At 39.3% G+C, this 23,812-nt stretch overlaps 2 protein-coding genes across 4 annotated transcripts in view; both read right to left on the bottom strand.

Moving 5' to 3' along the window:
• Nucleotides 1-7,888, bottom strand: part of CFAP44 (cilia and flagella associated protein 44) — a 153,369-nt gene extending 145,481 nt beyond the window's left edge. The window contains exons 1-2 of the mRNA XM_059391961.1: nucleotides 7,803-7,888; nucleotides 112-216 (exon numbers count right to left, since the gene is read on the bottom strand). Of these exons, the coding sequence (XP_059247944.1) occupies nucleotides 112-211 (100 nt within the window). The 5' untranslated portion in view covers nucleotides 212-216; nucleotides 7,803-7,888. The remainder of the gene's footprint in view (nucleotides 1-111; nucleotides 217-7,802) is intronic.
• Nucleotides 7,889-13,374: 5,486 nt separating this feature from the next.
• SPICE1 (spindle and centriole associated protein 1) overlaps nucleotides 13,375-23,812 on the bottom strand; it is a 52,909-nt gene continuing 42,471 nt past the window's right edge. For all 3 annotated transcript variants that reach the window (XM_059391959.1, XM_059391958.1, XM_059391960.1), the window contains exons 14-18: nucleotides 21,493-21,983; nucleotides 19,221-19,404; nucleotides 16,546-16,648; nucleotides 15,481-15,568; nucleotides 13,375-14,105 (exon numbers count right to left, since the gene is read on the bottom strand). In XM_059391959.1, the coding sequence (XP_059247942.1) occupies nucleotides 14,052-14,105; nucleotides 15,481-15,568; nucleotides 16,546-16,648; nucleotides 19,221-19,404; nucleotides 21,493-21,983 (920 nt within the window). In that variant the 3' untranslated portion in view covers nucleotides 13,375-14,051. The remainder of the gene's footprint in view (nucleotides 14,106-15,480; nucleotides 15,569-16,545; nucleotides 16,649-19,220; nucleotides 19,405-21,492; nucleotides 21,984-23,812) is intronic.

Genomic DNA, 23,812 nt, shown 5'->3' with positions numbered 1-23,812 from the left:
AGAGTTAAACAAGTAAACCAGCTCTGCTGCACAAACTTAAATGCTCTTCAAAAGTGATTTTTCCTAAATTTAATAATAAAAATCTAAGTGTATATTATAACCTTTACTTACATTTTGATGCAGACTTCAAGGAGCTGAGAGACCGCTTCCCATCACTCTTTGATTTATCTAATCTCCTCCCATCAGTATCCTGATCCCCTGGTTCCTTCATTTCCTCTGGAAGCACAAAATTGAGATGAGAAAGGGAACAGCTGTGAAAAAAAATCATTTACAGATATCTTTCCCCTAACGAATTCTACAAGCACCAAACACCATGTGTGTTGATAATTGTATGTTTGCATAGTATCCAAGTGACTTAATGGGCAGGAGGTATAGCCACCAGCAGAGACCTCTGCAGAATGGCAGAATATAGTCAGACAGTCCCTTTTTCTAGGCCAACTTACTGTGATGCCCTCTGATTTTCCAGAAGTCTGCAGTGAAATGCCATTCCAGTCCATCTTTTCTCAAATATTCCATCATTAAAGTTAATCCCCTCTCATCCTTACTTTGGTTCATCCCCTCCATTTCCTCTTCTCATCACTCCATCATTTAACTCCTCTGGTGTTACTAATTAATTTCAATTTTTAAATATTTGTTCAGGGTACTTGCTATGTTATCAAGTCTTACGGTAGACACTAAATTATGGTACTGAACTAGAAATGTGACTCCTAACTTTGTGGAGTTTGTTCAGATAGATATTAAATGATCAATTAAAATATAATAAGTGCTATAAGAGGAAAGAATAGGGTCCTGTAGGCATGTCTAGCAAGATGACTAACCCATATCCTCAAGTTCAGGAAGAAGTATTGGAGACAAGGGTGATGAGTGGAGGTTGGCCAGGCCTAGAATAGACAGAATGTATTAGGCAGAGGGAACTTGAGAGTGAGTGCTATGTCTGTGAAGGGCTGAAAGCAGTTTGTTGTGAAACAGGCAGTGAAGAGGAGGCTGGTAGCAGATGAAAGAACCATCTCTAAGCTTTTGCTAGAGAGTTTACAACTTATTTCTATGGCAACTGAAAGCCACTGAAAGGTTTTAAGGAGGGAAGTGACACAGCAGATTTTCCCTGTCCTCCCTCTATTGAAGCTCTTCATCTTTAAAAGCACCTGCTATATCCTCCTTATAAGTCTTGGCTTCTCCACCAATCACATTACTGGGTATTTACCCTAAATATACAAATGTAGTGATCCAAAGGGGTCTGTACACCTGAATATTTATAGCAGCAAAGTCCACAATAGCCAAACTATGGAAAGAACCTAGATGTCCATCAATAGATGAATGAATTTAGAAGAGGTGGTATATATATACAATGGAATACTATGCAGCCATGAAAAGAAATGAAATCTTGCCATTTGCAATGACATGGATGGAACTAGAGGGTATTATGCTGAGCGAAATAAGTCAATCAGAGAAAGACAATTATCATATGATCTCTCTGATATGAAGAATTTAAGAGGCATGGTAGGGGTTTGTGGTGGGAAGGGAAGGAAAAAATGAAACAAGATGGGATCGGGATGGAGACAAACCATAAGAGACTCTTAATCTCATGAAACAAACCAAGGGTTGCTAGGGGTGGGGTGAAGGATAGGGTGGGGTGAAGGATAGCGTGGCTGGGTTATGGACACTGGGGAAGGTATGTGCTATGGTGAGTACTGAATTGTGTAAGACTGATGGTTCACAGACCTGTACCCCTGGGGAAATAATACATTATATGTTAATAAAAATAATTTTTAAAAAACAGGAGAGTTTGAGATGTTATAATGTAGTAACTATTATTCTCAAAAAATACACACCAGTTACACAATTAAAAAAAAAAAGTCTTGGCTTCTCTATGCTAAACACCACATATCCTCCACCTCCTTCTACTGCAGGACTGGCAAGCAGAATAGAACACAGTTCTTTTTTTTTTTTTTTTTAAGATTTTATTTATTTATTTGACAGAGAGAGATCACAAGTAGGCAGAGAGGCAGGCAGAGAGAGAGAGAGGAGGAAGCAGGCTCCCCACCGAGCAGAGAGCCCGATGCGGGACTCGATCCCAGGACCCTGAGATCATGACCCTAGCCGAAGGCAGCGGCTTAACCCACTGAGCCACCCAGGCGCCCCTAGAACACAGTTCTATTTGACTCAGATCTGTGGTTCGATTCAGGTTTGAACCTCAGTTTTGCCACATAAGCTTTCCATGAATTCAATTATAAACAGGAGTGAAGTAAAAACAACTTACAAGACTGCTATGAGAATCAATTGAACTAGTGCATTATTTTCCTTTCCTGGTCTGTGAAGAAAGGCTAGTATGCCGAAAGCAGATGGGATACACACTACATGGTTTGTGGAGAGGGCAGTGTGAACACCACCTCCTTTCATCTGTATCTTGGGGGTCATTCCATCTGCTTTCTTGCAGCGACATCATGATGATGCCCTGCCTTGATTTGGGGGACAATAGTGCAGGGTCCAAATGTTTTTCTTAAAAGCTATTAACAGGAAACATAGGTCCTAAAATGACACTTATGTTACTAAATTTTGTTTAGCACTTTGAGGCCATTTTTCTGGGTTACCAAAATGATGTTTTACCATTTAAAGAGTGTACGTGTGTGTGTGTGTGTGTGTGTGTGTGTGTGTTTTCCATTAATGTTCTCCCTTTCTTCTTTCTTCCTCACTCTCTTCCTTCCTTCCTTCCTTCCTCTCACCTGATTGTAAAATATATGCCCACTAGGATTGGGAAGTGTGTAGGAATCAAATGATGGAAAAATCTTAAGTAGCAAGATCCTTTAAAATCAAATTCTATCATCTAGGACATTTCCTTTTCCTTCCGGTTTGGATATACAGACTTGTTTTCTACATTTATACAAGTCATGGATTTGAAAATAATTAAATAATTGTAACAATAAAATAATTTTTAAAGATCAATATTGCAAGCTAATATCCGTTACGCAGCGTGGTTGCACATTATCCCACCCTGTGGGTAACGGTCTTTAGGGAGCTACAAACATACCTAAATGCCATATTTTCCCTCCCTGTAAAGGTTCTTTATAATGTATATTTACTAACTCAATTCTTAAAACTACTGAGCCCACTTATACCAAATGGTATTACACTTGTCATTGCCGAAGACACAAAAAAGAGCAACAGTGAACCCTTAACCTTAAATAGTTTACAATCTAGGAAGAAGAAATTGACAGTTCTCTTGGAATATAGTCTCAGAATAAGCTCTTCTAAACCACTGATCCAGATACGGGGCTGACCAGAACAAGGATGGTCTGAAAGTCCTGACTGGAGAGCAACTATAGCTAAGGGTTTCCTTGATAAAAATCAACATGTAAACTATTGGAAAAAAAATAAACTATTCTCTCAGTTGCCATGTCGCAGACCCTAAATAAGCAGAGCAGAGCAGGCTCTGGGTTTGCCAACCAAAGTAAATGGATATCTTGTGGCTGTTGATCAGTTAAGAACTGAGAGATAACTGTTCCATCTGTAAATTTCAGTAACACCTCCGTCTATAAACATGTATTGCTTTATTTTCTATTGCCAGCATACAAATTTCACAACCTAAGATAATACCCATCTCTTCTCTCACACTTTTTTGGGTCAGAAATCCAGGTACACTCTGTGGGTTCTCTTGAGTTTCACAAGGTCAAAACAACGTGTTGGCAGAGCTACTTTCATTTCTGCTGGCTCTGGGGAAAAATCTATTTCTAGGCTTATTTAGATTATTGGCAGAATTCAGTTCCATGTGGTTGTAGGACCAAAGCCCCTGTTTTCTTGTTGACTGTAGGCCAGAAGTTGTTCTGTTTCCAGAGGCCGGGTGGCTCATGGCCCCCTTCAAAGGCAGCAATGGTAGGTCAAGTACCTCTCAGTGGTTTCAATCTCATAGTTTTCTTTTCTGCTTCCTACCACTAAAAATTTCATGAGATCATTTTCTGTCCTTTACTCTTCTCTTTTCCAGATACATTTACTTTTAACATACTGTAACTGATCATTAACAGGATACATATATTCTAATAAAGAGCTTGTAAGACCTAATAAATCTACTGAAAGTGAATAAGAAACAGTTACAGTAAACAATTATGGTAACAAATATGGTAACCATTATGGTAATGCCGGTTTGTAAACAAAGAGTTTAAGCCACAACCAAAGGTAAACTGGTGTCAAGACAAAAGTGTAACCAGGTGGTGGGTATTGGGGAGGGCACGTATTGCATGGAACACTGGGTTTGGTGCAAAAACAATGAATACTGTTACGCCGAAAAGAAATGAAAAAAAAAAAAGTGTACTCTTTATCCCACACTATTATAAGCAATATATTCCTCAAGTGGCTAATATGACCATGCAATAAATTTTAATATCACAAACACAGTTACTATCAGGTTGTGGGCAGTATGGAAGAAAATACTGGAACCGAAAGAATTTTCCCAGTGTTCTGAACTAGCACTACTGTACAAAAATACTGAGATCTTTTCTCAGCTCTTCTGGTTTAGAAAGGGGGGCTGCAGAACCAAGGGGCACCTGATCTAGAGATTGGCAGTGTAATTGGTGAGATGGAATAAGGTGATTTTTTATTCATGTGGTTGGCTGGTTAGGTTGGGGTTGTTTCGAATCAAGGAACTGGGAGGTTGTACTGTAAATTGCTGAGGCTCTGGAGCCAGAATGGCTTGGGTTCACATCCTAGTTTGGCGGAGGAGAAAGGTTAACTTGGGCAAGGGCCAAGTCGTTAGCATCCCTTAACTCTTAGTCCATTTATATGTAAAATGAGGGTGATAAATAAGATTGTCTGGCAGAGTCATTGTACGTATTAAATGAGATCTTTTATACTCTTAGTTCTCAACACCCGCTGCGCTTTCGAATCACTTGGAAGACTTTCATAGCCTACCATTTTCGGGCTCTCACTCCCTAAGTAATTCTTTTGTGCAATCAAAGATAAGAAGCTGGGCTTAAGGACCAGGGGTTTACTGAGTAAACCAGGGGTTTGAGTACCAGTAGGTACACAAAAGTAGTAGTTGTTTTTACCATAATTACTACAAATTGTCTCTAATACAGCCAGAGCTCAATAAATGTGACCATGGAATCTTCAGACAGTTGAAAGAGGTCTTATCTAGTCCAACCTCCCACCCAGTGAAAGTCAAACATCTGCAACATTAAGCTCAGCACTGTTAGAAAAGCAGTCTAGTGTGTTGGTCAGGCTGAGAACTGGCTACAGTCAGCCTGGTACTGTGCTTACAGCCTGGCTCTCCTTCTTACACCTCCTGTGAGGTGTTAAACAGGTGTTTAGCCCCTCTGTGCCTTGGTTTTCTCATCTGTAAAGTACCTACTTCATAAGGTAAAGTACCTACTTCATAAAGCTATTCTGAGATCTCACTGAGTTAATACAGTAGAGTTTTTTTGTTTTGTTTTAAAGATTTTATTTATTTATTTGGCAGAGAGAAATCACAAGTAGTCGGAGAGGCAGGCAGAGAGAGAGAGAGGGAAGCAGGCTCCCTGCTGAGCAGAGAGCCAGATGCGGGACTCAATCCCAGGACCCTGAGATCACGACCTGAGCTGAAGGCAGCAGCTTAACCCACTGAGCCACCCAGGCGCCCAATACAGTAGAGTTTTAAGAGCAGTGCCTGACACATAGAAAGTCAGTATATAAAATGATTGAAGGGATAAATTTATTCATTCTTGAGTAAATGAACAAATGAAGGAACACTTCAAGAGATGATCAGGTGGCTTCGATTCAAACATTTCAGGTTAGTGAGTAAGCACATTCTGTTAATGCTCAGCTCTAGTTCTTAGTTATTTTATACTAAGCTGAAATCTGCTTCCCTGCAACTTAGATCCATTTGGCCTTTGTTCTTCTGGGGACATATACAAGTTTTCCTGTGCACTATAACCATTCAAGTAATTGTAGCTACTTTACTTTTCTCCCTAGATCCTCTCTTTTCCAGCTATAGCCTCTCAAGTCTTTCAATTACTCCTCACCAACCTGGTTTCAACTCTTTTCGGCATCCTGATAGCTCAAGAAGTTCCTTCCCAATGCATTGAATATCCCTCCCAATTTTGTATCTTCTTTGAGGGATCCAGAAATTCTCCAAAAGAGATGAACTGTTACTCTACTTGTTGCAAACAGTGTATTGCTTTAAGGCAGCCTAATATTACATTATCTTCTGGGGGTGGTGTGGTAGGCTTATCATATGCTGACTCAACATAATCAGTTTGTAACCAGCCAGAACGACTACGGCACACTTTGTGTGTTCGCAACCACGCCCCATCTCATACAACTGAACAAGCTAGGTTTGGGAGGCTATTTGTGAACTCTCTTAAATGTCCTTTTATTAGATTGAACTCCACTGATCCACCCTATGGCTAATTCCGTTAACCAACTCACTGAGGAGACTATCAAGTTTTGAGTCAACCCTGAGGACGTATAAAGGAAAAAAAAAAATCATAGTACATAGTGGTGCAAAGGCATGTGTTGCTAGAAGGAGGTTGCCTGGAAACCAGACAGAATGGTCCTGAATGCAACATTAGTTAGATTCATTCCCCAGATTCCAGGGTCCTCAGTCTCACAAACTCAGACACTCCATCTCCGCAGTGTGCCAGAGCTGACCATGTTAAGACTCAGGGACTGTCACATAAAACAGATGCTCAGTTTCTACTTAACAATGTGAAACACCACTGTGCGAAGAATAGTAATACTCCATGTATTTTGAATGCTTACCACGTGTCAAACACAGTTCTAAGGATTCTGCACATACTGTTTCACATGTTTCTCCAAACAACTCAATGAGTTACACGCAATTTCCAGATGAGAACAGAGCAGTTACTCTGAACCCTTCCCTCTCGCGCACCCATGCAGTTGGTTTCTATGTCCCGTTGCCAAGTGAACAGTCATTGAGCCTTTTGAATTCATCCTCTCCCTTCTACTCCCAGTGTCACCACCCTCATCTGGTTATGTCATCTCACCTGAACCATTACCACAGCCTCACACCTTGTCTCTCGCTTCTATAGCCCATTTCTACCCTGCCTCTTGTAGTTACAAAACACAGCTTTTATGTGCTACTTTTCCTGTTTGAAACCTATAACGGCTCCTCATGCCACAGAATAAGAACTCTGGTTCCTTGGCATGGCACAGAGGTCCCTCATCTGCACTTTCCCCCTTCCTTGTCCTTCCTTAGTCTCTTCTCCTCCTGCAATGTCCTAGCAGCCACGAGGGACAACTCACCATGCGCGGGACACACCGAGTACCTGTATGCTCCTATATCTGCTTGCATGCAACAAGCATTTACTCTGCACTGACTTTACCTGCAATATCCTAATTAGTAACAAGAACCCCATGAAGTAAGCATTATCATCTTTCTTTTTAGATATTAGGAAACTGAAATGCAGAGGGGTCAACTTGACAAGCGTCACACGGCTAAGTGTGGGACCATCTGGTTTACTTGACCCCAGAACCCAGGCACTTTCCCACCAGACTCCCTGCTTCTGGCTTAGACCCGCCTGACTGGCACTCCTGGGGTCTGCTGTCTTCCGCTCCAGTCGGATTAGGAGCTCCTGGCAGGCAGGAACCGTGTCCAACTTTGTAAGCACGACGTCTAGCTCTATGCCGCCAATGCCGGTCACTTCAGCGCTTGTTAAACCGACTCGTACCAAGGATGAAGGACTAGGTCCCAGCGAGCCTGGAGAACGCTGGCTCAGCCTGAGAGAAGTCCAAGTGGGGCTCACTGCTCCTTGACTTGCCAACAGATCTGAGGGGGAAGTTGTGGCAACTTCCCTGCTGCGGGCCTCCAAACTTACCCGAAGCACCGAGCGCGGCCGCGCGTTCCTGGTCCCGGCGCCAGCCCCAGGTCTCCGTTTACGGCGGTCGCCAGGCAACGCCGCCCCTCCTCCCGGTGGGCGGAACCGGATGGGCGGTGAGGCGCATGCGCCGCCCGAAGGCGGCTGCGCGGGGAGGGGGGAATCCCCCGCGTTGGCCCTGGGACTCTCAGTCGCTTTGGGCTTTGGTTCTGGCTCTTCCAGGCACGTGACTCGGGTTCGAGCCGAACAGAAAAGCGCAGCATTTTATCAGGTTATTATCCCGTTTTAGTTTTATATCCAGTTTATACTATTATAATTATCCCAAGAATGTTATATCAATAAACGAAATGACTTTTGAATACTTAAGACACCTGCCCGGCAATTTAAAAAATGGCCCCTAGGGGCCCCGATGGCACACTACCACCGCAAAGATACATCTGAGGCTTTTTTATTGAGCTGTTTATGTGCCTCTGTTATCTCCGTTGGCTTCTACACGGAAATGATCTTATGTTGTGGGATCTTTGGTCTCCTGCTGCGGGGTGCGCAAAGTAGAGGCCTACCCAGAATTTCTAGGTTCCGCAGTTTGCTCCTTGGCGGCTCTGTGGTGCAGTAGTCACTGGTGACCAAACATTGGTTTAAAATGGCTACCTGGTACACCTGAAACTAATCACTGTCCTGTATGTTAACTAACTGGACTTGAAATAAGAACTTAAAAAACACTGGGTACAGTGTTGCAGTAAGTGACAAAGCACTTTGTATCAGAATGCATAGTGGATTCTTACAACTGAATAAGGAAAAAAAAACAAAAACAAAAATAAAAAAACTTAGAACCTAATTTTTCAAATGGGCAAAGGGCTTTGACTACTTCACCTTATCAGAGGTCTGAGTGGCCAGCAAACACAGTAGTCCTTTGCAAAATGCACACCACAGTGCACATACACCTCACCCGCCATAATGGGTACAATTTTTAAAACTGCCAGAACCCAATGTGGAAGATATGCAGCAGCTGGAACTCTGACTGCTGGTTGGAATCTAATGGAACGACTTTGGAAAACCATTTGGCAGTTTCTTTAAAAGTTAAACTTATACCAGGCCATTCCTTGTCCGAGGTATTTATCCAAGAAAAACAAAAACTTCTGCCTATACAAGGCCTGGTCCATGAACGTTGACAGCAGCTATGCTTGATAACCAGAAACTGGAAAGAAGCGCATCGGTCATTGACAGGGAAATGGATAAATGCCCATACAATGGACTACTACTCAGAAGTAAACAAGGAGGAAACTGACACACACAACATGAATGAATCTCAGTTATAGTGAGTGAAAGAGCCAGACACAAAATTGTATGATTCCTTTTAGATAAACAAATCTATGATGACAAAAAGCACATCAGTTTTTGCCCAGGGCTAGAGTAAAGGGAGGGATGCACTGAAGGGACGGGACGAATCTTTTGGAGATGACCGAAATGTGTCTTGTAGTGGTAGTTTCAGCTGCCAAAAGTCAATTAATTATTCTTTTACAGTTAATTATATATACATTATCTTTTACAGTTAATTATATATACATTATTTCTCAATAAAGTTGATTTTCAAAAGGCTGTGTTCTATTTTGTATTTATTGGTTTCCATGTTACACAATTTTCCAAAAACTTTATTCCATGCATTTGTTGGTAGTACTGAAATGTTCTCTTCAGTCAAGTATTCTTGACTTCTAAAGTCTCCTGATTTAAACGATTATCTTTACTGTTAATTATCAAATGGTATATCCAGGGTGTCTGAAAAGTCAGAAAACGTAGGATAAACTTACTTTTAAACAGCATGTTAGTTACATTTTCAAATAATATTCTCAACATGTTTTCTTTCAACCTCCAAACATCTTCAGGTGAAGTATCTCTAAATTTAAAGCACTGAGTCCAATGTTAATTTGAGAAAACCACAAAGAATTCACTACATAGTATCTTTAAAAATCTGGAAACACAAGGAAATAGTGTATTTATTTATGCACCAAAAAACTGGCAATCATCATTACGGAATGCTTATTATGAGTCAGGTCCCGTCCTTAACATATTTACATATACTCACCTCTCTTACTCCTCACAACCCTATAAGATATATCATGTCTGACTATCAAATGGAAAAATAAGATAATGTACTCAGGGACACAGCCCAAGTGGCAGAGTTGGCATTTGCATCCAAGCTTTGTGATGGCAATACTTGCAGACTTAGCCGCTGTGCTGGATCAACTCTTTCTTGTAAGTTAGGAGGAGTCCAATGATTGTATTTTAAAAAGAGGGGTGCCAGGGCACCTGGGTGGCTCAATGGATAAGCCTCTGCCTCCAGCTCAGGTCATGATCTCAGGGTCCTGGGATGGAGCCCTGCAGTGGGCTCTCTGCTCAGCAGGGAGCCTGCTTCCCCCTCTGTCTCTGCCTGCCTCTCTCTCTGTTAAATAAAATCTTTTTTTTTTTTTTAAAGGGGGGGTGGTGCCTGGGTGACTCAGTTTAGCTTCTGACTCTTGATTTTGGCTCAAGTCATGATCTCAGGGTTGTGGGATTGAGCCCTGCATTGGGCTCTGTGCTGACATGGAGCCTGATTAAGATTCTCTCTCTCCTTCTCCCTTGAGACCCTCTCCCCTGATTAGTGTTCACTATCTAAAAATATGAGTTTCAAGCCCTGGCTTTACCTCATACACCCTGGCATTAGACAACTTACTTACTTCATCTCCAGGGCTTAATTTTCTCATCTGTAAAGGGGAGGTGGGTGGCATTCAAACATGTCTAACTCAGTTTTACTGGAGATTTTAATGAGATAGCCATAGTTATGGCTCAATAAAGATAGTATAATTATTATTGTTGTTATGATTTTGTACTTGCAGACCATAGTCACTGTAAGATGGCAGCATAGTGTAGGCTTTGTACAAAGACTTCTTATGTCCCATCCCAGGGCCCCCACGCCTAAGTTGTGTGACTTTGAGAGGGTACTTACCCCTCCTGGTACTTCAGTTTCTTTATCTGCAAAAGGAGTAATAGTATCTACCTCATAAAGGTATCTTAAAATCATGAAAAGTGGCTAAAACAGCGCCTGGCACTTATGAAACAATGAATTATTATTAAATTCTGCTGACTTAAAATGATCTCACTATTCAGCATAGGAATGATTGTATCATTAACTATGGATTTGATTATCTTGTTTCTCTCCCAAGCTGTAATATGGAAAACTGCAAATCTTATTAAAGTTTAGCAAGTGATATAGCAGCTTTCTGGGGCTTTTTTTTTTTTTTAATATTTTATTTATTTGAGAGAGAGTGTGCTTACAAGCAGAGTGGGGCAAAGGGACAGGGAGAAGCAGGCTCCTGCTGAGCAGGGAGCCTGGGCCTTCATCTCAGGACCATGGGATCATGACCTGAGCCAAAGCAGAATGGACTGAGCCACCCAGGCACCCCTGGGGCATTTTGGAGAAGTCCTATGTTAGCCAAAAACTTGAGTCCTAACACAAGAAATAGAAGTGATCTGGGTTTGGACTACAAAGTGAATACAAATGTAGTACATCATCAAATATAGCAGAGTTCACCCCTCTGTGATGCTAAGATCAATGGTTCCCAAACTGAGGCATGCATCAGTTTCACATGAGGGGCCTATTAAAACAGACATTTTCTGATCAATGGGTCTAGGGCATGGCCCATGAATTTTCACTTCTAACAAGTACCCGGGTGATCCTGACACTGCAGGGCCATACTTTGAAACCCACTGGTGCAGCCAGCTCTGAGAGCTGATAGAGGGCCCAAAGTAGTGTTACTTAAAACCAAATATGCACCAATTTATGATTTGGGGGTAATAAATATCTTCATAATGTTTCCCAAGCTTGGCTATACACTGGAATCATCTGAGGAGGTTTCTTAAAATGTTGTTTCTGTCCTACTCCGAGGTCTAAGTTAACTAGTCTGGAGTGAGACTTGGCCATTGGGAATTTTAGAAGGTCCCTATATGACCCTAATGGCAACCAAAGCTGAGAAGCACTGCTTTAGAAAGCCCAAGAGAGCAAGCTCTTTTCCCTGTTATCTATTATTCTTGGGAATTTTTTTAAACCTACTTTTGAAGTTTATCAATTAAAACAATTATTAGCAGGATGGATACTTAAATGTCAGTTCCACAGATTCCCAATGAGCACTAGTTCTCAACTTTGGCTACACATTAAATCACCTTAAGCAGCTTTATTAAAAAATGTCATGTCAAGGGATATCTAAGTGGGTCAGCTGGGTAAGCGTCTTGCTTCAGCCCAGGTAATGATCCCAGGGTCCTGGGACTGAGTCCTGTGTCCAGCTCCCTGCTCACTGGGGAGCCTGCTTCTCCCCCTGCGTGCTGCTTCCCCTGCTTGTGCTCTCACACATGCGCTCTCAGGTGGACAGATAGACAGATAGATAAATGTCATGCCAACGGCTCACTTCCCAGGTAGCTGGTTTGGTCTTTTTTCCATGCTCCCAAAGTCGAGATCCATGGCTTTTGAAGTTTTAAAGGAATAAAAGGGGAAAAGTAAACAGCCAACCAGTTGAGGAACATTAAGAGAAATTAAGTCCAAAGAATATATTCACATAAAAAAAAAGAATACATTCACATGAAATCTTGCCATTTGCAACAATGTGGATAGAACTAGAGAACAGTGTGCTAAGAGAAGTCAGTCGGTCAGAGAAAGACAAATACCTTATGATCTCACTTATATGTGTAATTTAAGAAACAAATGAGCAAAGGGGAAAAAGAAAAAGAGACAGAGAGGCACACCAAGAAACAGACCATTAACTATAGTGAACAAACTGATGGTTACCAGCGGGAGGTGGGTAGGGGGAATGGGTGAAATGGGTGATGGGGATTGGGGAGGGCACTTGTGATGAGCACCAGGTAATGTATGGAAGTGTTGAATCACTATATTGTACACCTGAAACTTATACTACATTGCATGTTAACTAACTGGAATTTAAATAAAAACTTCAAAAATTAAAAAAACAAAAAACAAAAAACAATGCATTCACAGACCAAGAAGAAAACTTGACATTTCAATATTAGGAATGGTATTAAATGGCTTTATATTCCGGGCAGGGCTAGTATTTATTAAACACCAAGTTTTTAAAAAGTACATTACAGATGGAAGAACCTGCAATAATGCAAATGAATACAGATGACTTCATGTAAATAACATCAATGATACACAGGGAAGAATTATATTTTTGCCACCACAATGAAGAGGCCCAAATGAAAGTTGTATTTGACACTTCAAAGAATACGAATAACTCAGAAGGGACAGTGTTGTCTGAGAAAGTTCCCCAAGTAGTTTCAAAGTGTTTCCAGTGCCCTACTCCCACTACACCAGGTTGAGAATTCCCATCCCACAGTGAAAGAACAGAGGTAATTTTTAAAGGAAGTTTAAAATAAAAGGCAGTGTCTGAGAGCCAAACAGGTGCTTTGGAGAAAACAATCTTGAATGTGTTGTAGATTCAGGGCTGGGAAAGTTGATAGCAAACTTTTGTACTCATTTCTGTTTCAAACACTAAATATACCAATAAATCAATGTCACTGCATTTAGACACAAGCTCTATGATCATTATTTATTTGATGTACATTACAATTATTGATGACATTTTCACATTCAAAGCCTATCCAAGAATTTTATAATATATACATCCACTCTTAGCTGCATAAACAAATGTGAATAAATGCCCCACACCTACTTTTTAAAGCTGTACATTCCACTTGACAGAAAAAGCCATGGACAACTTCGTACCCAAAAAGAAATCAAAGGGAGGGCTTAATTTTTCTGAAAGCCAGACTTTAATCACCCAGAGCCATTTTATTATAAGTTATATACAAAGCAACTTAGCTCTTTAGGAAAAAATAAAAGAAATACATCACTTAAGATATACTAGACAAAAAAAGAAAACCTGAATAAAGATGATAAGGCAAAATGCATTACTCAGCAAAACCTTATAATACTTATGAAATTATGAGAATATAAAACTTCAATTTCCCTATAATCAAAATTTAATTCACAGAAGGTTGTACATTAGTTAGTTGTTGGAAATCTATTTGAAAAGATCCAAGATTTAAATAATTGCTTTATTCTTTGTTCCGTAAGTACTAAGTTACAAGATCTTTGTAGGTTTTACCTAAAAGGACAAGAAAAGCTGAATGCAGAAACAGGGAAAGAAAGGGAGTGGGAGTTCAAGAATATACTGCTGAAAACAAATTCTATACAACGAACTTCACTTATGACACGTGGGTAGAAAGAGCAAACCAGCCTTCTTCATTCTGTTTTTCCGTCTGTTGAACAAAGATGCAAGATGGATTTAGAAAGTAATCAGAAACATGAGCCCAGTCAAGGTTTATAATTATTTAGACCAAGTACATAGAATTGAAGGATCATCACAGGATACTGAAAATTAAACTGCTACTAGCAATTTTTATTTCCTAACAGAGCCACTCCCAAATAACTGATTCCGCTGGTCAACAGATCCCCTGATTGATTGAGGAAACCTAAGTTTTAAATAAAAGATGAATGTATCTTATACAAACTATAGGTACAAATTTTTAAAATAGCAAAGTTATTTGATCTTAATGAATTAAATTTGTTACTAAATTCCAGAGATTAAGGGCAAATTATATAAAACAGTCTACTTTAAAACTTTTTTAGGGGCACCTGGGTGGCTCAGTTGGTTAAGGGTCCGAGTCTTGATTTTGGTTCAGGTCATGATCTCAGGGTTGTGGGATGGAGCCCCATGCTGGGCTCCACACTCAGCAGAGAATCTGCCTGAAGTTCTCTCTCCTCTCCCTCTGCCTCTACCTCTCTTATGTGTGCACACACATGTGCTCTCTCTCTTTTAAATAAATAAGTAAATCTTTATTTTAAAAACTTTTTTAGGATATAAGAAACAGCAAAGAATAAATCTTGTAGTGCTAGACAATTGGGATATTTGAGAATAACAATCTGGTTTATAAATACTCAATATTTACTGAAGCACTCACTACTTAATCCAATCTACAGCAAATCAGAAGATGTATGACACTGATTAACCACAACTTCTCTAACCAGTGGCACACTCAAATACAGCACACTAGGGTAAAGTGACAAGAAAAGTGACCCCAGGGCCCAGAATATCCCAATCCCACACAGCCAAAGCAAGCACCAAGGGACTTCAAGGCACGCCTGTATGTCCTGTCACATTACTGGAATGCTTTGTCTGAAACCAGTGATTTCCAGTGTATGTTGAAATCCTATTGAATTTTACCTTATTCCTTAGCTACCCTAGAATACAAAAGAAACTATATGGCTTAATGGTTTTTTTCTAGTAAAGGTGAATTAGGAATTCTTTTCTTCTCAGAATTTTATGTCACCTGTAGGATAGCAAGACCAATTAAGAATGGAAATCACTAGGGGCGCCTGGGTGGCTCAGTGGGTTAAGCCTCTGCCTTTGGCTCAGGTCATGATCTCAGGGTCCTGGGATAGAGCCCCACATCAGGCTCTCTGCTTGGCAGGAAGCCTGCTTCCTCCTCTCTCTCTCTCTGACTGCCTCTCTGCCTGCTTGGTCTCTCTCTGTCAAATAAATAAATAAAATCTTTAAAAAAAAAATGGAAATCACTAAATCAGCCACCTTCCCTGACCCCTACACAAATTTCACAATTACATTTTATCACATACCTTTGTTCTTGGATTAACAGGTGTGAATCGCCCACTTCCTGAGGTGGCATTTAATGGAGAACAAGAATTACTAGTAGCCCCTGAAGATCTATTTATGCGAAATAAAAGAGAGTGAGAGTGTGATCTATCATCATTAACCTTCACAAATTATATAAGACTGACAAATCTCAGTACTGGCAATGGCTGAGTTAAGTCTAAATGAGGTAATTATTTCTAACATATTTTAATCACCCTAAGTTGTTTGTTTGTTTGCTTTTAATTAATAGACTTCCATTTTTAGGGCAGTTTTAGGTTTACAAAAGGACCGAATGTAAAGTACAGAGAGCTCCAATATAGCTCTCATTTCCCCCCCAGTTTCCCCTATTATTAACACTTTGCATCAGGTTACTACATTTATCACAACTGATGAGATAATATTGATACAGTATTCATTAAATCCATGGCTTGCATCAGGGCTCACCCTTTTGTTATACATTCTATGGGTTTTGACGAGTATATAAGGACAATTTCCACCATCAAGTATCATGCTGTAACATTCTGAACATTAAAGGGGAAAGATGCATGTGCAAGGGCAGGGTAAGGCTGGAAGAGTAAGGAGCCCTGGAACAGCAGCGCAGTGTCGCGGTAAGCACAGAGAGTGGAGACAGAAGAGCCAGGTCCACCCTCAGTGCCACCTTTTACCAACCATGTGACCCATCTAAGCAAAACACTCAAGTAGCTCAATGAGCTTCAGTTTATTATAAAGGAGAAAAATGCTACTGGTCACTTTACCCACCCTGTCTGTCAGAGGTTATCTCCTAATTTTATAACCTATAAAGTGCTCTATATATGTGCTATTATCCTATTTTTTGTTCTCAACAGACAACCCACACTGTTCTACTTAAGGCCTATTCCTCACTCCTCTTCTTTTCCCCAGAAATTCTTCTCTCTAATTGCTTTATTTTCTCTACACGAGTGAGTCTGTCTGAACCTAAGTTAGATACTATGCACTTTCTTTTTTCACACATAGAATGAAAAACCACATTTTTTCATTTTTTAAAGTAACTGTTCATATTATAACCCTACCTTCTGGGATTTATCCCACTGGTAGGAGAGACAGTACTGCATTTTGAGCTTTCTGGGGCTTCAGCTCCTGGAATAGATACTTCAATTGTCCTCTTTCCTCCTTCTAAAATATAAAAATAAATATTAGTTTCATTATCTTTCATTAAAATAAAATAAAAATTTAACTTGATTTCTATCTTACTGCAAATTGCACATTACAAATTTGGAGGTTCTTTCTATATTTTCATTATGGCCCACAGACACCTTTGAAGGATTTTTTGTTTGTTTGTTTCTCAAAATGAACTGTGAGACAAGAAACTTTAGTTACTAGTGTCAATTCAGTAGCATGCCAGTTCATAGAAAGCCAGAATCTTCAGACAAGTGGTATCATGTCAGATCTGGAAGTGAAAAACAGAAATTAAGAGCTAGCCCTAAAAATCTTAAGATTTTTGTCACAAAGAACTTATCTAAAATTTTCAAAAAAATTAAAAAGAAAAAGGAAAATTTCTGAAGTCATTCAATAAAACTTTAAATCCTCTAAATCTATTACATTATTAGATTCCTGAAGGCATTGGCTTAGGAGGGGAAAGTTGGCTGAAGAGCTCATATAGCCAATGGCAAGTATAATTGTATTCATTTTCAATATTTCACAAGTAGATTATCACTTAACAAATATTTACTATCTACTAATGAAAGACTTAATGTCTATCCTGGGCAGTTTCACAGAGGTTCCTAGGAATCAGTACTTAAGAGCTTTATTGGGTAATGAAATCATATTTAATTGTACGACATATTCCTCCATTACCCTAGAAAACAAAAGAGGTTTTGCATGGCATATGATTATTTATATCTTTATCATCACAGTGCATAAAGATACCCATGAAACCAAAAATTTTACTTTTAAAAAGGAATATATTTGAAAAGGAGTATCTTTACTTTTAAAAAGGAATATTTTACTTTTAAAAAGGAATACTCCAAAAAGAGTATTTTGGAGATATAACCACTGGAATGAAAAGAACTCCATTTAGGGGCACCTGGGTGGCTCAGTGGGTTAAGCCTCTGTCTCTGACTCAGCTCATGATCTCAGGATCCTGGGATCAAGCCCCGAATCGGGCTCTCTGCTCAGCTGGGAGCCTGCTTCCCCCTCTCTCTCTGCCTGCCTCACTGCCTACTTGTAATCTCTCTCTCTGTCAAATAAATAAATAAATAAAATCTTTAAAAAAAAAAAAAAAGAATGCAGTTTGCAAATTTACCAATTTGCTTTAGAACTTCAGACAAATCACTTCTTTTCCCTCAGTTTTTTTATGTATCAAAAAGCTTTAAGACCAGCTCTGTATATTTTCAGGGTGTGTTGAGAACTAATTAAGATAATAGAAACAAAGTACTTTTAAACTTAAAGAACAATTGAAACAGAAGATGTCTAATGTATTACAAAATTATTCTTAAGAGTAATTTGGCTTATTCTTCTTCATTGCACTTAGCGCAAAGACATTATCTCGTAATGCTGGGCAGGGATTTGTCCTGTTTGAAGCAGTTTTCCAAAGGCCCAGAGCAGGGTGGCAGGTAGTAGATGTTCAAACGTATCGAGTGATTTAATCAGAAGTTGCCTCTACACTTCATGACTATGAAGAACAACTATGAAGAAGCTAGAATAAGCAAAGAGAAAAGACCCTGGGGAAATGCATTATCTGTCATTTTCCAGTAATTTTCAAGAGTCTGCTTTCTAGGTCTGGAGTTTCAAAAAAGAAATGATTTGTAGCTGAGAGAAAAAGTCTTATAAGGGAGGTGAGTGGGGAGGATGGGTAAAACCGGTAAAGGCGATTAAGAGCACACTAAGTAATCACTGAGTAACATACAGAATTGTTGGATCACTGTATCATACACCTGAAACTAATATAACACTCTATGTTAACTATACTGGAATTAAAAAAAATTTAAGTCTTATTGGCAGATACCTTAAAGATAGCCTACTTCAACCAGCCTCCGGACAAATGAATCCCTCTAAAACACCTCAGAGAACATACTACTTAGGATATAATTATTTTCTATCCCTCACAATTAGAACCTTCTTTTATACGGGGCCAAAATTAGTCTCTCTATAGCCTTCATACAGATCTATCCCTTGAGTGTCTTAGTAATTCAATTTTTGCCAAAGAACAACTTAAGATCTACTTCATTTCATCCATACTTTTTTGTTTGTAAATATTATGACAACTAATTTTTCAGTCACTAGCCTATTATTCAGAAGCCTCTCTAGTTTATCACACTCCTAAATAAAATAACAGAATGGGAAGTTTAATTTACAAATAAAAATGTTTTAATTGGTTTTAATAAAATAACTTGTAATTTGTTTAAATTCTAAATTATCATTTTGATGCTAATGTTTTATACTTAGCCACTGCATAGGTCCTAAGTGAATCATACACTATAATGAATCCCATTTACACATCAGGCAACTTAAGAATTTAGACACCAAAGATTAACTGCAGGTACCATGGTACAGCTTTCTATGAGAGTGGCCTTCTAGTCTTATTTCTGTCACTTATTCTGAGACTTAGGTCTGTTTCTTTCAATGTGAAATTGAAGACATTGAAATATATGCTTTGAGATTTCTTTCAGCTCAATATATACTTGCAAAATCAAGAAAGTAAAAACTCTCATGTGTCTGGCTTTTAAATCATGAATTTGTGACCAACCAGTCCATGCTCCGAGAGTTGATGGAATGGGTGATACTGGTGGAGAGGAAAGATTCAGACCAATAAGTTTCTGCTGCTCTATTAACTGCAAGAGTTTTCCACGAGCCTCCATACTCTGCCGATTCAATTCTGCAATCCGCTCCTCCATGCTACTTGATGTTAGAGGTTGTGTTGCTGGAAAGGTCTTTTAAAAAAAAAAAAAAAAAGGCACAAATTCCACATTAAAAACAATCCAAACAATTTTAACTTTTTGTAAAACTGAGCTCTTCCACTAAGAACCAGCTAGTTAGTATTCACGGCCCTCACTATATGTAAACTTGAATAGTAGGCAAAGAATAAAAGTCATTTAATTGAAAGATTAGGGCTAAAGGAAAGGGATACCAATCCTTCTGATACTGGCACCACATAATCATAATCCCTCTAGTCCCACTGTCCATGGAGAACGTCTGTGGAACAAAGCTTCCCTTCATCTCTTCATGTTTGTTGAGGTACACAAAAGGTCCCATGAGCAAAGACAGTACTGCTAGTGACCTGACTTCTAAGTAACAGGTCTACTAATTATAGATCTGTGGTGGGAATCTCAGTATAGAAAAGAGGATCTGTTATCCTCGAGAGATGCTTCTACCATCCCAATCGTCATACATGTACCAAGTTATTTGGCCAAGATTTCTAGGAATCTTATCACTCTTCTTGACCAGGGGTCAGCCACCCCAAGCCATGTTTGGCCTCAGATATCTAATTTGAGAAATGTGGTGACTAGAAAAGAATATGAAAGGTAGAGTAAAAAAGCCACCCAAGGAATATAACGTAAATTTAATATGAAAATTCCTGAAATGAATACATGTGTCATTCTTGATTATTTCATTTAGTTAAATGCATCTCTTTGAGGAAAAAAAAAATTCCTAACAGAAATCACTAATTTGTAACATACACTCGTTAATTTAAAAAAGAGAGATAAACAAAACATTTGAAATTAAAGATCACTCTGAAATTCGGATTATGACAAAGAGAGTGATGAAGACAATAACAGATTATCCTCACTAGCCTGATCTGTATACTAATTAGAAAAGCAGGCAGGCTCAATTTTCAACTCTGTTGCCTTTTTAAAACCAAGAGCTAGTTACCTGCTTCAAATAATTGTCAAAATTCTGCAAATGCAGAAATACCTCCAATGACTCAAAATTAAGGCAATCTGTACTTATACACATCTAGACCGAGAGCAGCTACCCGCTCCTAATACTTCTCCCTGGTAAAAGATTGCCAGTCCCCTCTGACTATTACTCTGTGACTCCACACTCATACTGCCCTTATTTCCCGTGACTCTGTGCTGACAGAGGTGGCCCTTAACCCCACCCCCATCCCCTCCTAAACTTCCTCATGGAAGCCCTCAATCTATCACTGGTAAAGGCCTTTATAGAAACAATCACCTCTGGAATCCTTAATCCATAAAGCTGCCCAGCTCCTTCCCACTGCTAAAAGACTGTTCCATCTGCTATCAGAACCCTGACAGGAGCCACTGTGGCTCACAAAGTGGTAAAAGGAAGTGTCTCCCGTCACTGGGACCAGCCTAAGATCCTGTTATAAACAGTCGCTAGCTGGAATTTAGAATCCCTTTTCTCCCCATGAACAAGAAAATGAAGATTTAAGTTACCTGGTTAGCCCATAAAATTTCTTCACTGTAATAGGCAGACTTTTCTATTCAAAGCATAATCCTCAGTCCAGTACCATCTGAGAACTTGTCAAAAATGCACAAGTACTATCTCAGAACTGCTCAATCAGAAACTGCATTTTATCAAGATCTCCAGATGATTCATATATACATTAAAGTCTCACTTTAATAATCCTTTAAAACATCATTTCTACAGGAAAATGCATTTGTGTGTCCTAAAAAATTAACTCCTCATGAATTAAGGCCCAGCTACACATAATTCTCTTGTATGAGCCCTATGAGAGTAAAAATGCTTTCAATTAAAATGTAGCTGTATAGCAGGCTTTCAAACTCAAACTAATTTTGCATTTTATATTTATAACTTCATTTGCAGCTTAATTTCAGCTTTTCTACACATTTTACCTTTGTCTTATTTTCCTCATTCATTTTCATCATTTTCTATTTTATGCTGTTCTCTTTTACTGTATGTGTTAAATAAACTGTTAAATAACTTTTCTTTTTCTTGTGATGAGGACATGACAAAGCATAAGCCTTCTAATAGCAGCCTTAAAGATATCCAGGAATGCTTTGTTCCAGCAAAGTACTTAAATAACTGGTACTCACTGCCGTCATGTTGCTCACATGACTTGTCTCTTGTTTGTTTAATTCCCGAACTCCATCCCCTTGCTCTCCTCCTGGCCCAATAATATTATTCAGATGTGCCTTGATAGCTGAATTCTGCAGGGTCAACTCAGCAATTCGTTCTATGACGTCTTTTCTTTGTATTAATGCTTCATTTGTTCTAAGCTGCTGCCCATCTCCCAGTACTGGGGTCTCTTCTGAGAACTCGAGGATTCTGGCCTGCTGAGTGTTTGAATGGGAGCTACAGAAGGGCTGTGAGAGGTTAACAAAAGGAGCCTGGGCTTTGTTCTCCAGATCTTCCCCCATGTGAGATACCCTCCATCTCTGAGTGAAGAGACGACTCTCTTCACTTGAATTCTGATTGTCTGTGTCAGTAGGGAAGGCCGTCTTTTCCCAATTTTGTTCCTTCTCAATTATTTCCACAGTTGGAGGAATTCGTGGAGCAGGACGAGTTTGAACAGTCCTCCTCAATACTGTAGATAAAATTAAAACAGAATAAACATGCATCATTTAGCCACAGACTGGCTCTACAATCATCTCATTACTCATCATGGTAGTTAGAAATGTATTTCAAGAGAAGGGTCTGGTTTCTGAATGCCTAAATTATTTTAGCAGGGAATATACCACCAATGCCACCTCAAACAATCAAATACAGAGACTTTTATATTCCTTAAGGCTCTATCAGTATCCTTGTAAAAAAAAAGTCTGCCAAGTTCACATTTTAATACATGTATTAACTCGTATCAGGGAATACTGGGGGTGTAGGGAGTATAAATACCTACTGTAAACTGAAGATAGGAAAGGCGTCTCTGAAGAAGTAAAATTTAAAAATGATTACATATGTGGCAGAAAGCAGAGCAAAGAACAGTACAGGCAGAGAGAACAACATATGTGAATGCCCCAAAATAGGAAAGAGCAAAGAAATGAGGCCAATTTAGTGTAATACAGTAACAAGGGAGAACGGGAAAAATATGAGTTTGGAGAGGTGTACAGAAATATTTCTCACTCAAGCCATGTTTGGAATTTTGTAGTTTAGTACAAGATCAATGAAATATGGAGAAGGTTTGACAATGACTCAATTTATATTTCTTAAATGCTGTGTTAATTGGAAGATCCAAGAATGGAAGTAGGGAGACCAGTAAGCCATTGTGGTAGTTTAGGAGAAAGATGATGATAGCTCCAACGAGGGTATGTTGGCTATAGAGATGGAGAGAAGTAGGTATACTTGAGAAATATTTTGGTAAAAGAACTAAGAGTGATGAACTGGAAGTGGGGAGTAAGGGAAATACATAGATCAAGATGGCATGTGCAACTGAGTGGGCAGTGATACGATTTACAGAGATGGAGAAGATAAGAACAGATTTGGGGGAAGGGAAGCTATCAAGAATTTCACTTTGAACAGGATAAGTTTAAGTACCTGATGATTTATCCAAATATTCCCTCAGGCAAATGGGCTCATGGGTCAGAAACTTAAGACTCATCTAGGTGAAGATACAAAACTGAAAGTCACTGGCATATAGACAGTATTGGGAGCAATGAGAATGGCTGAGATTATTTCGAGAAAAAAAAATTGAACGAGAAAAGAAACCAATACCGACACATGAGAAAATCAACATGCAGAGCGGCATAAAGAGGAGAAGCTAGCAAAGCAGACTGAAGTGGGGCAGCCAGAATGGTTAGAGAAATATTACAAGAACGTGGTATGAAGGAAACCAAAAGGGAGTGGTTAACCACATACAATACTACTGTAAGACCTAGAAACACAAAGAAGAAAAGTACACTGGAGTTATTAACCTAGAGGCCACTGAAGTCCATAGCAGGAGTAGTTTAGGGGAAATGACCTAATAGAGAGAGAGACAGATGCTCCTAGTTCAAGACTAGAGACTCACCTTCTTTCACTGACAACAAGGAAATAAAAAAATTAATAAACTCATATCAGTGAAGATTATGATCTAGGAAGAGAGTCATTAGCAAATGAGATTATTTTGACACATTTCTGAAAGACTAAAAGTGGATGGGAAGTGTATGAAAGAATGAATTGAGCAGAAGCCACAGTTTAGAACATGTATATGTTATAAGAAAGTGACAGGTAAAAGCCAGTCTTTCTGAGAGAACCGGAAAAAGGCCACTAGTTCAAAGCTGACTGTGCAGAAGGAGAAAGTGAGAAGTAGGCTGAAAATTGGAGAATAACTTGAAAGTTAATCTACTTCAAAGTTATGTTGGTCAAGCTCTGCTCACTACTTGCCCCAGTCATCCTCAAAAGTGAAAAAATAGCATTGGGGAGGGCAACTGTGGTAGCCCC

This window comes from Mustela nigripes, chromosome 2 (assembly GCF_022355385.1).
Source record: "Mustela nigripes isolate SB6536 chromosome 2, MUSNIG.SB6536, whole genome shotgun sequence".
Lineage (NCBI taxonomy): Eukaryota > Metazoa > Chordata > Mammalia > Carnivora > Mustelidae > Mustela > Mustela nigripes.
The sequence above is the reverse complement of the archived record's forward strand: the minus strand, read 5'-3'. Positions and strand labels throughout refer to the sequence as shown.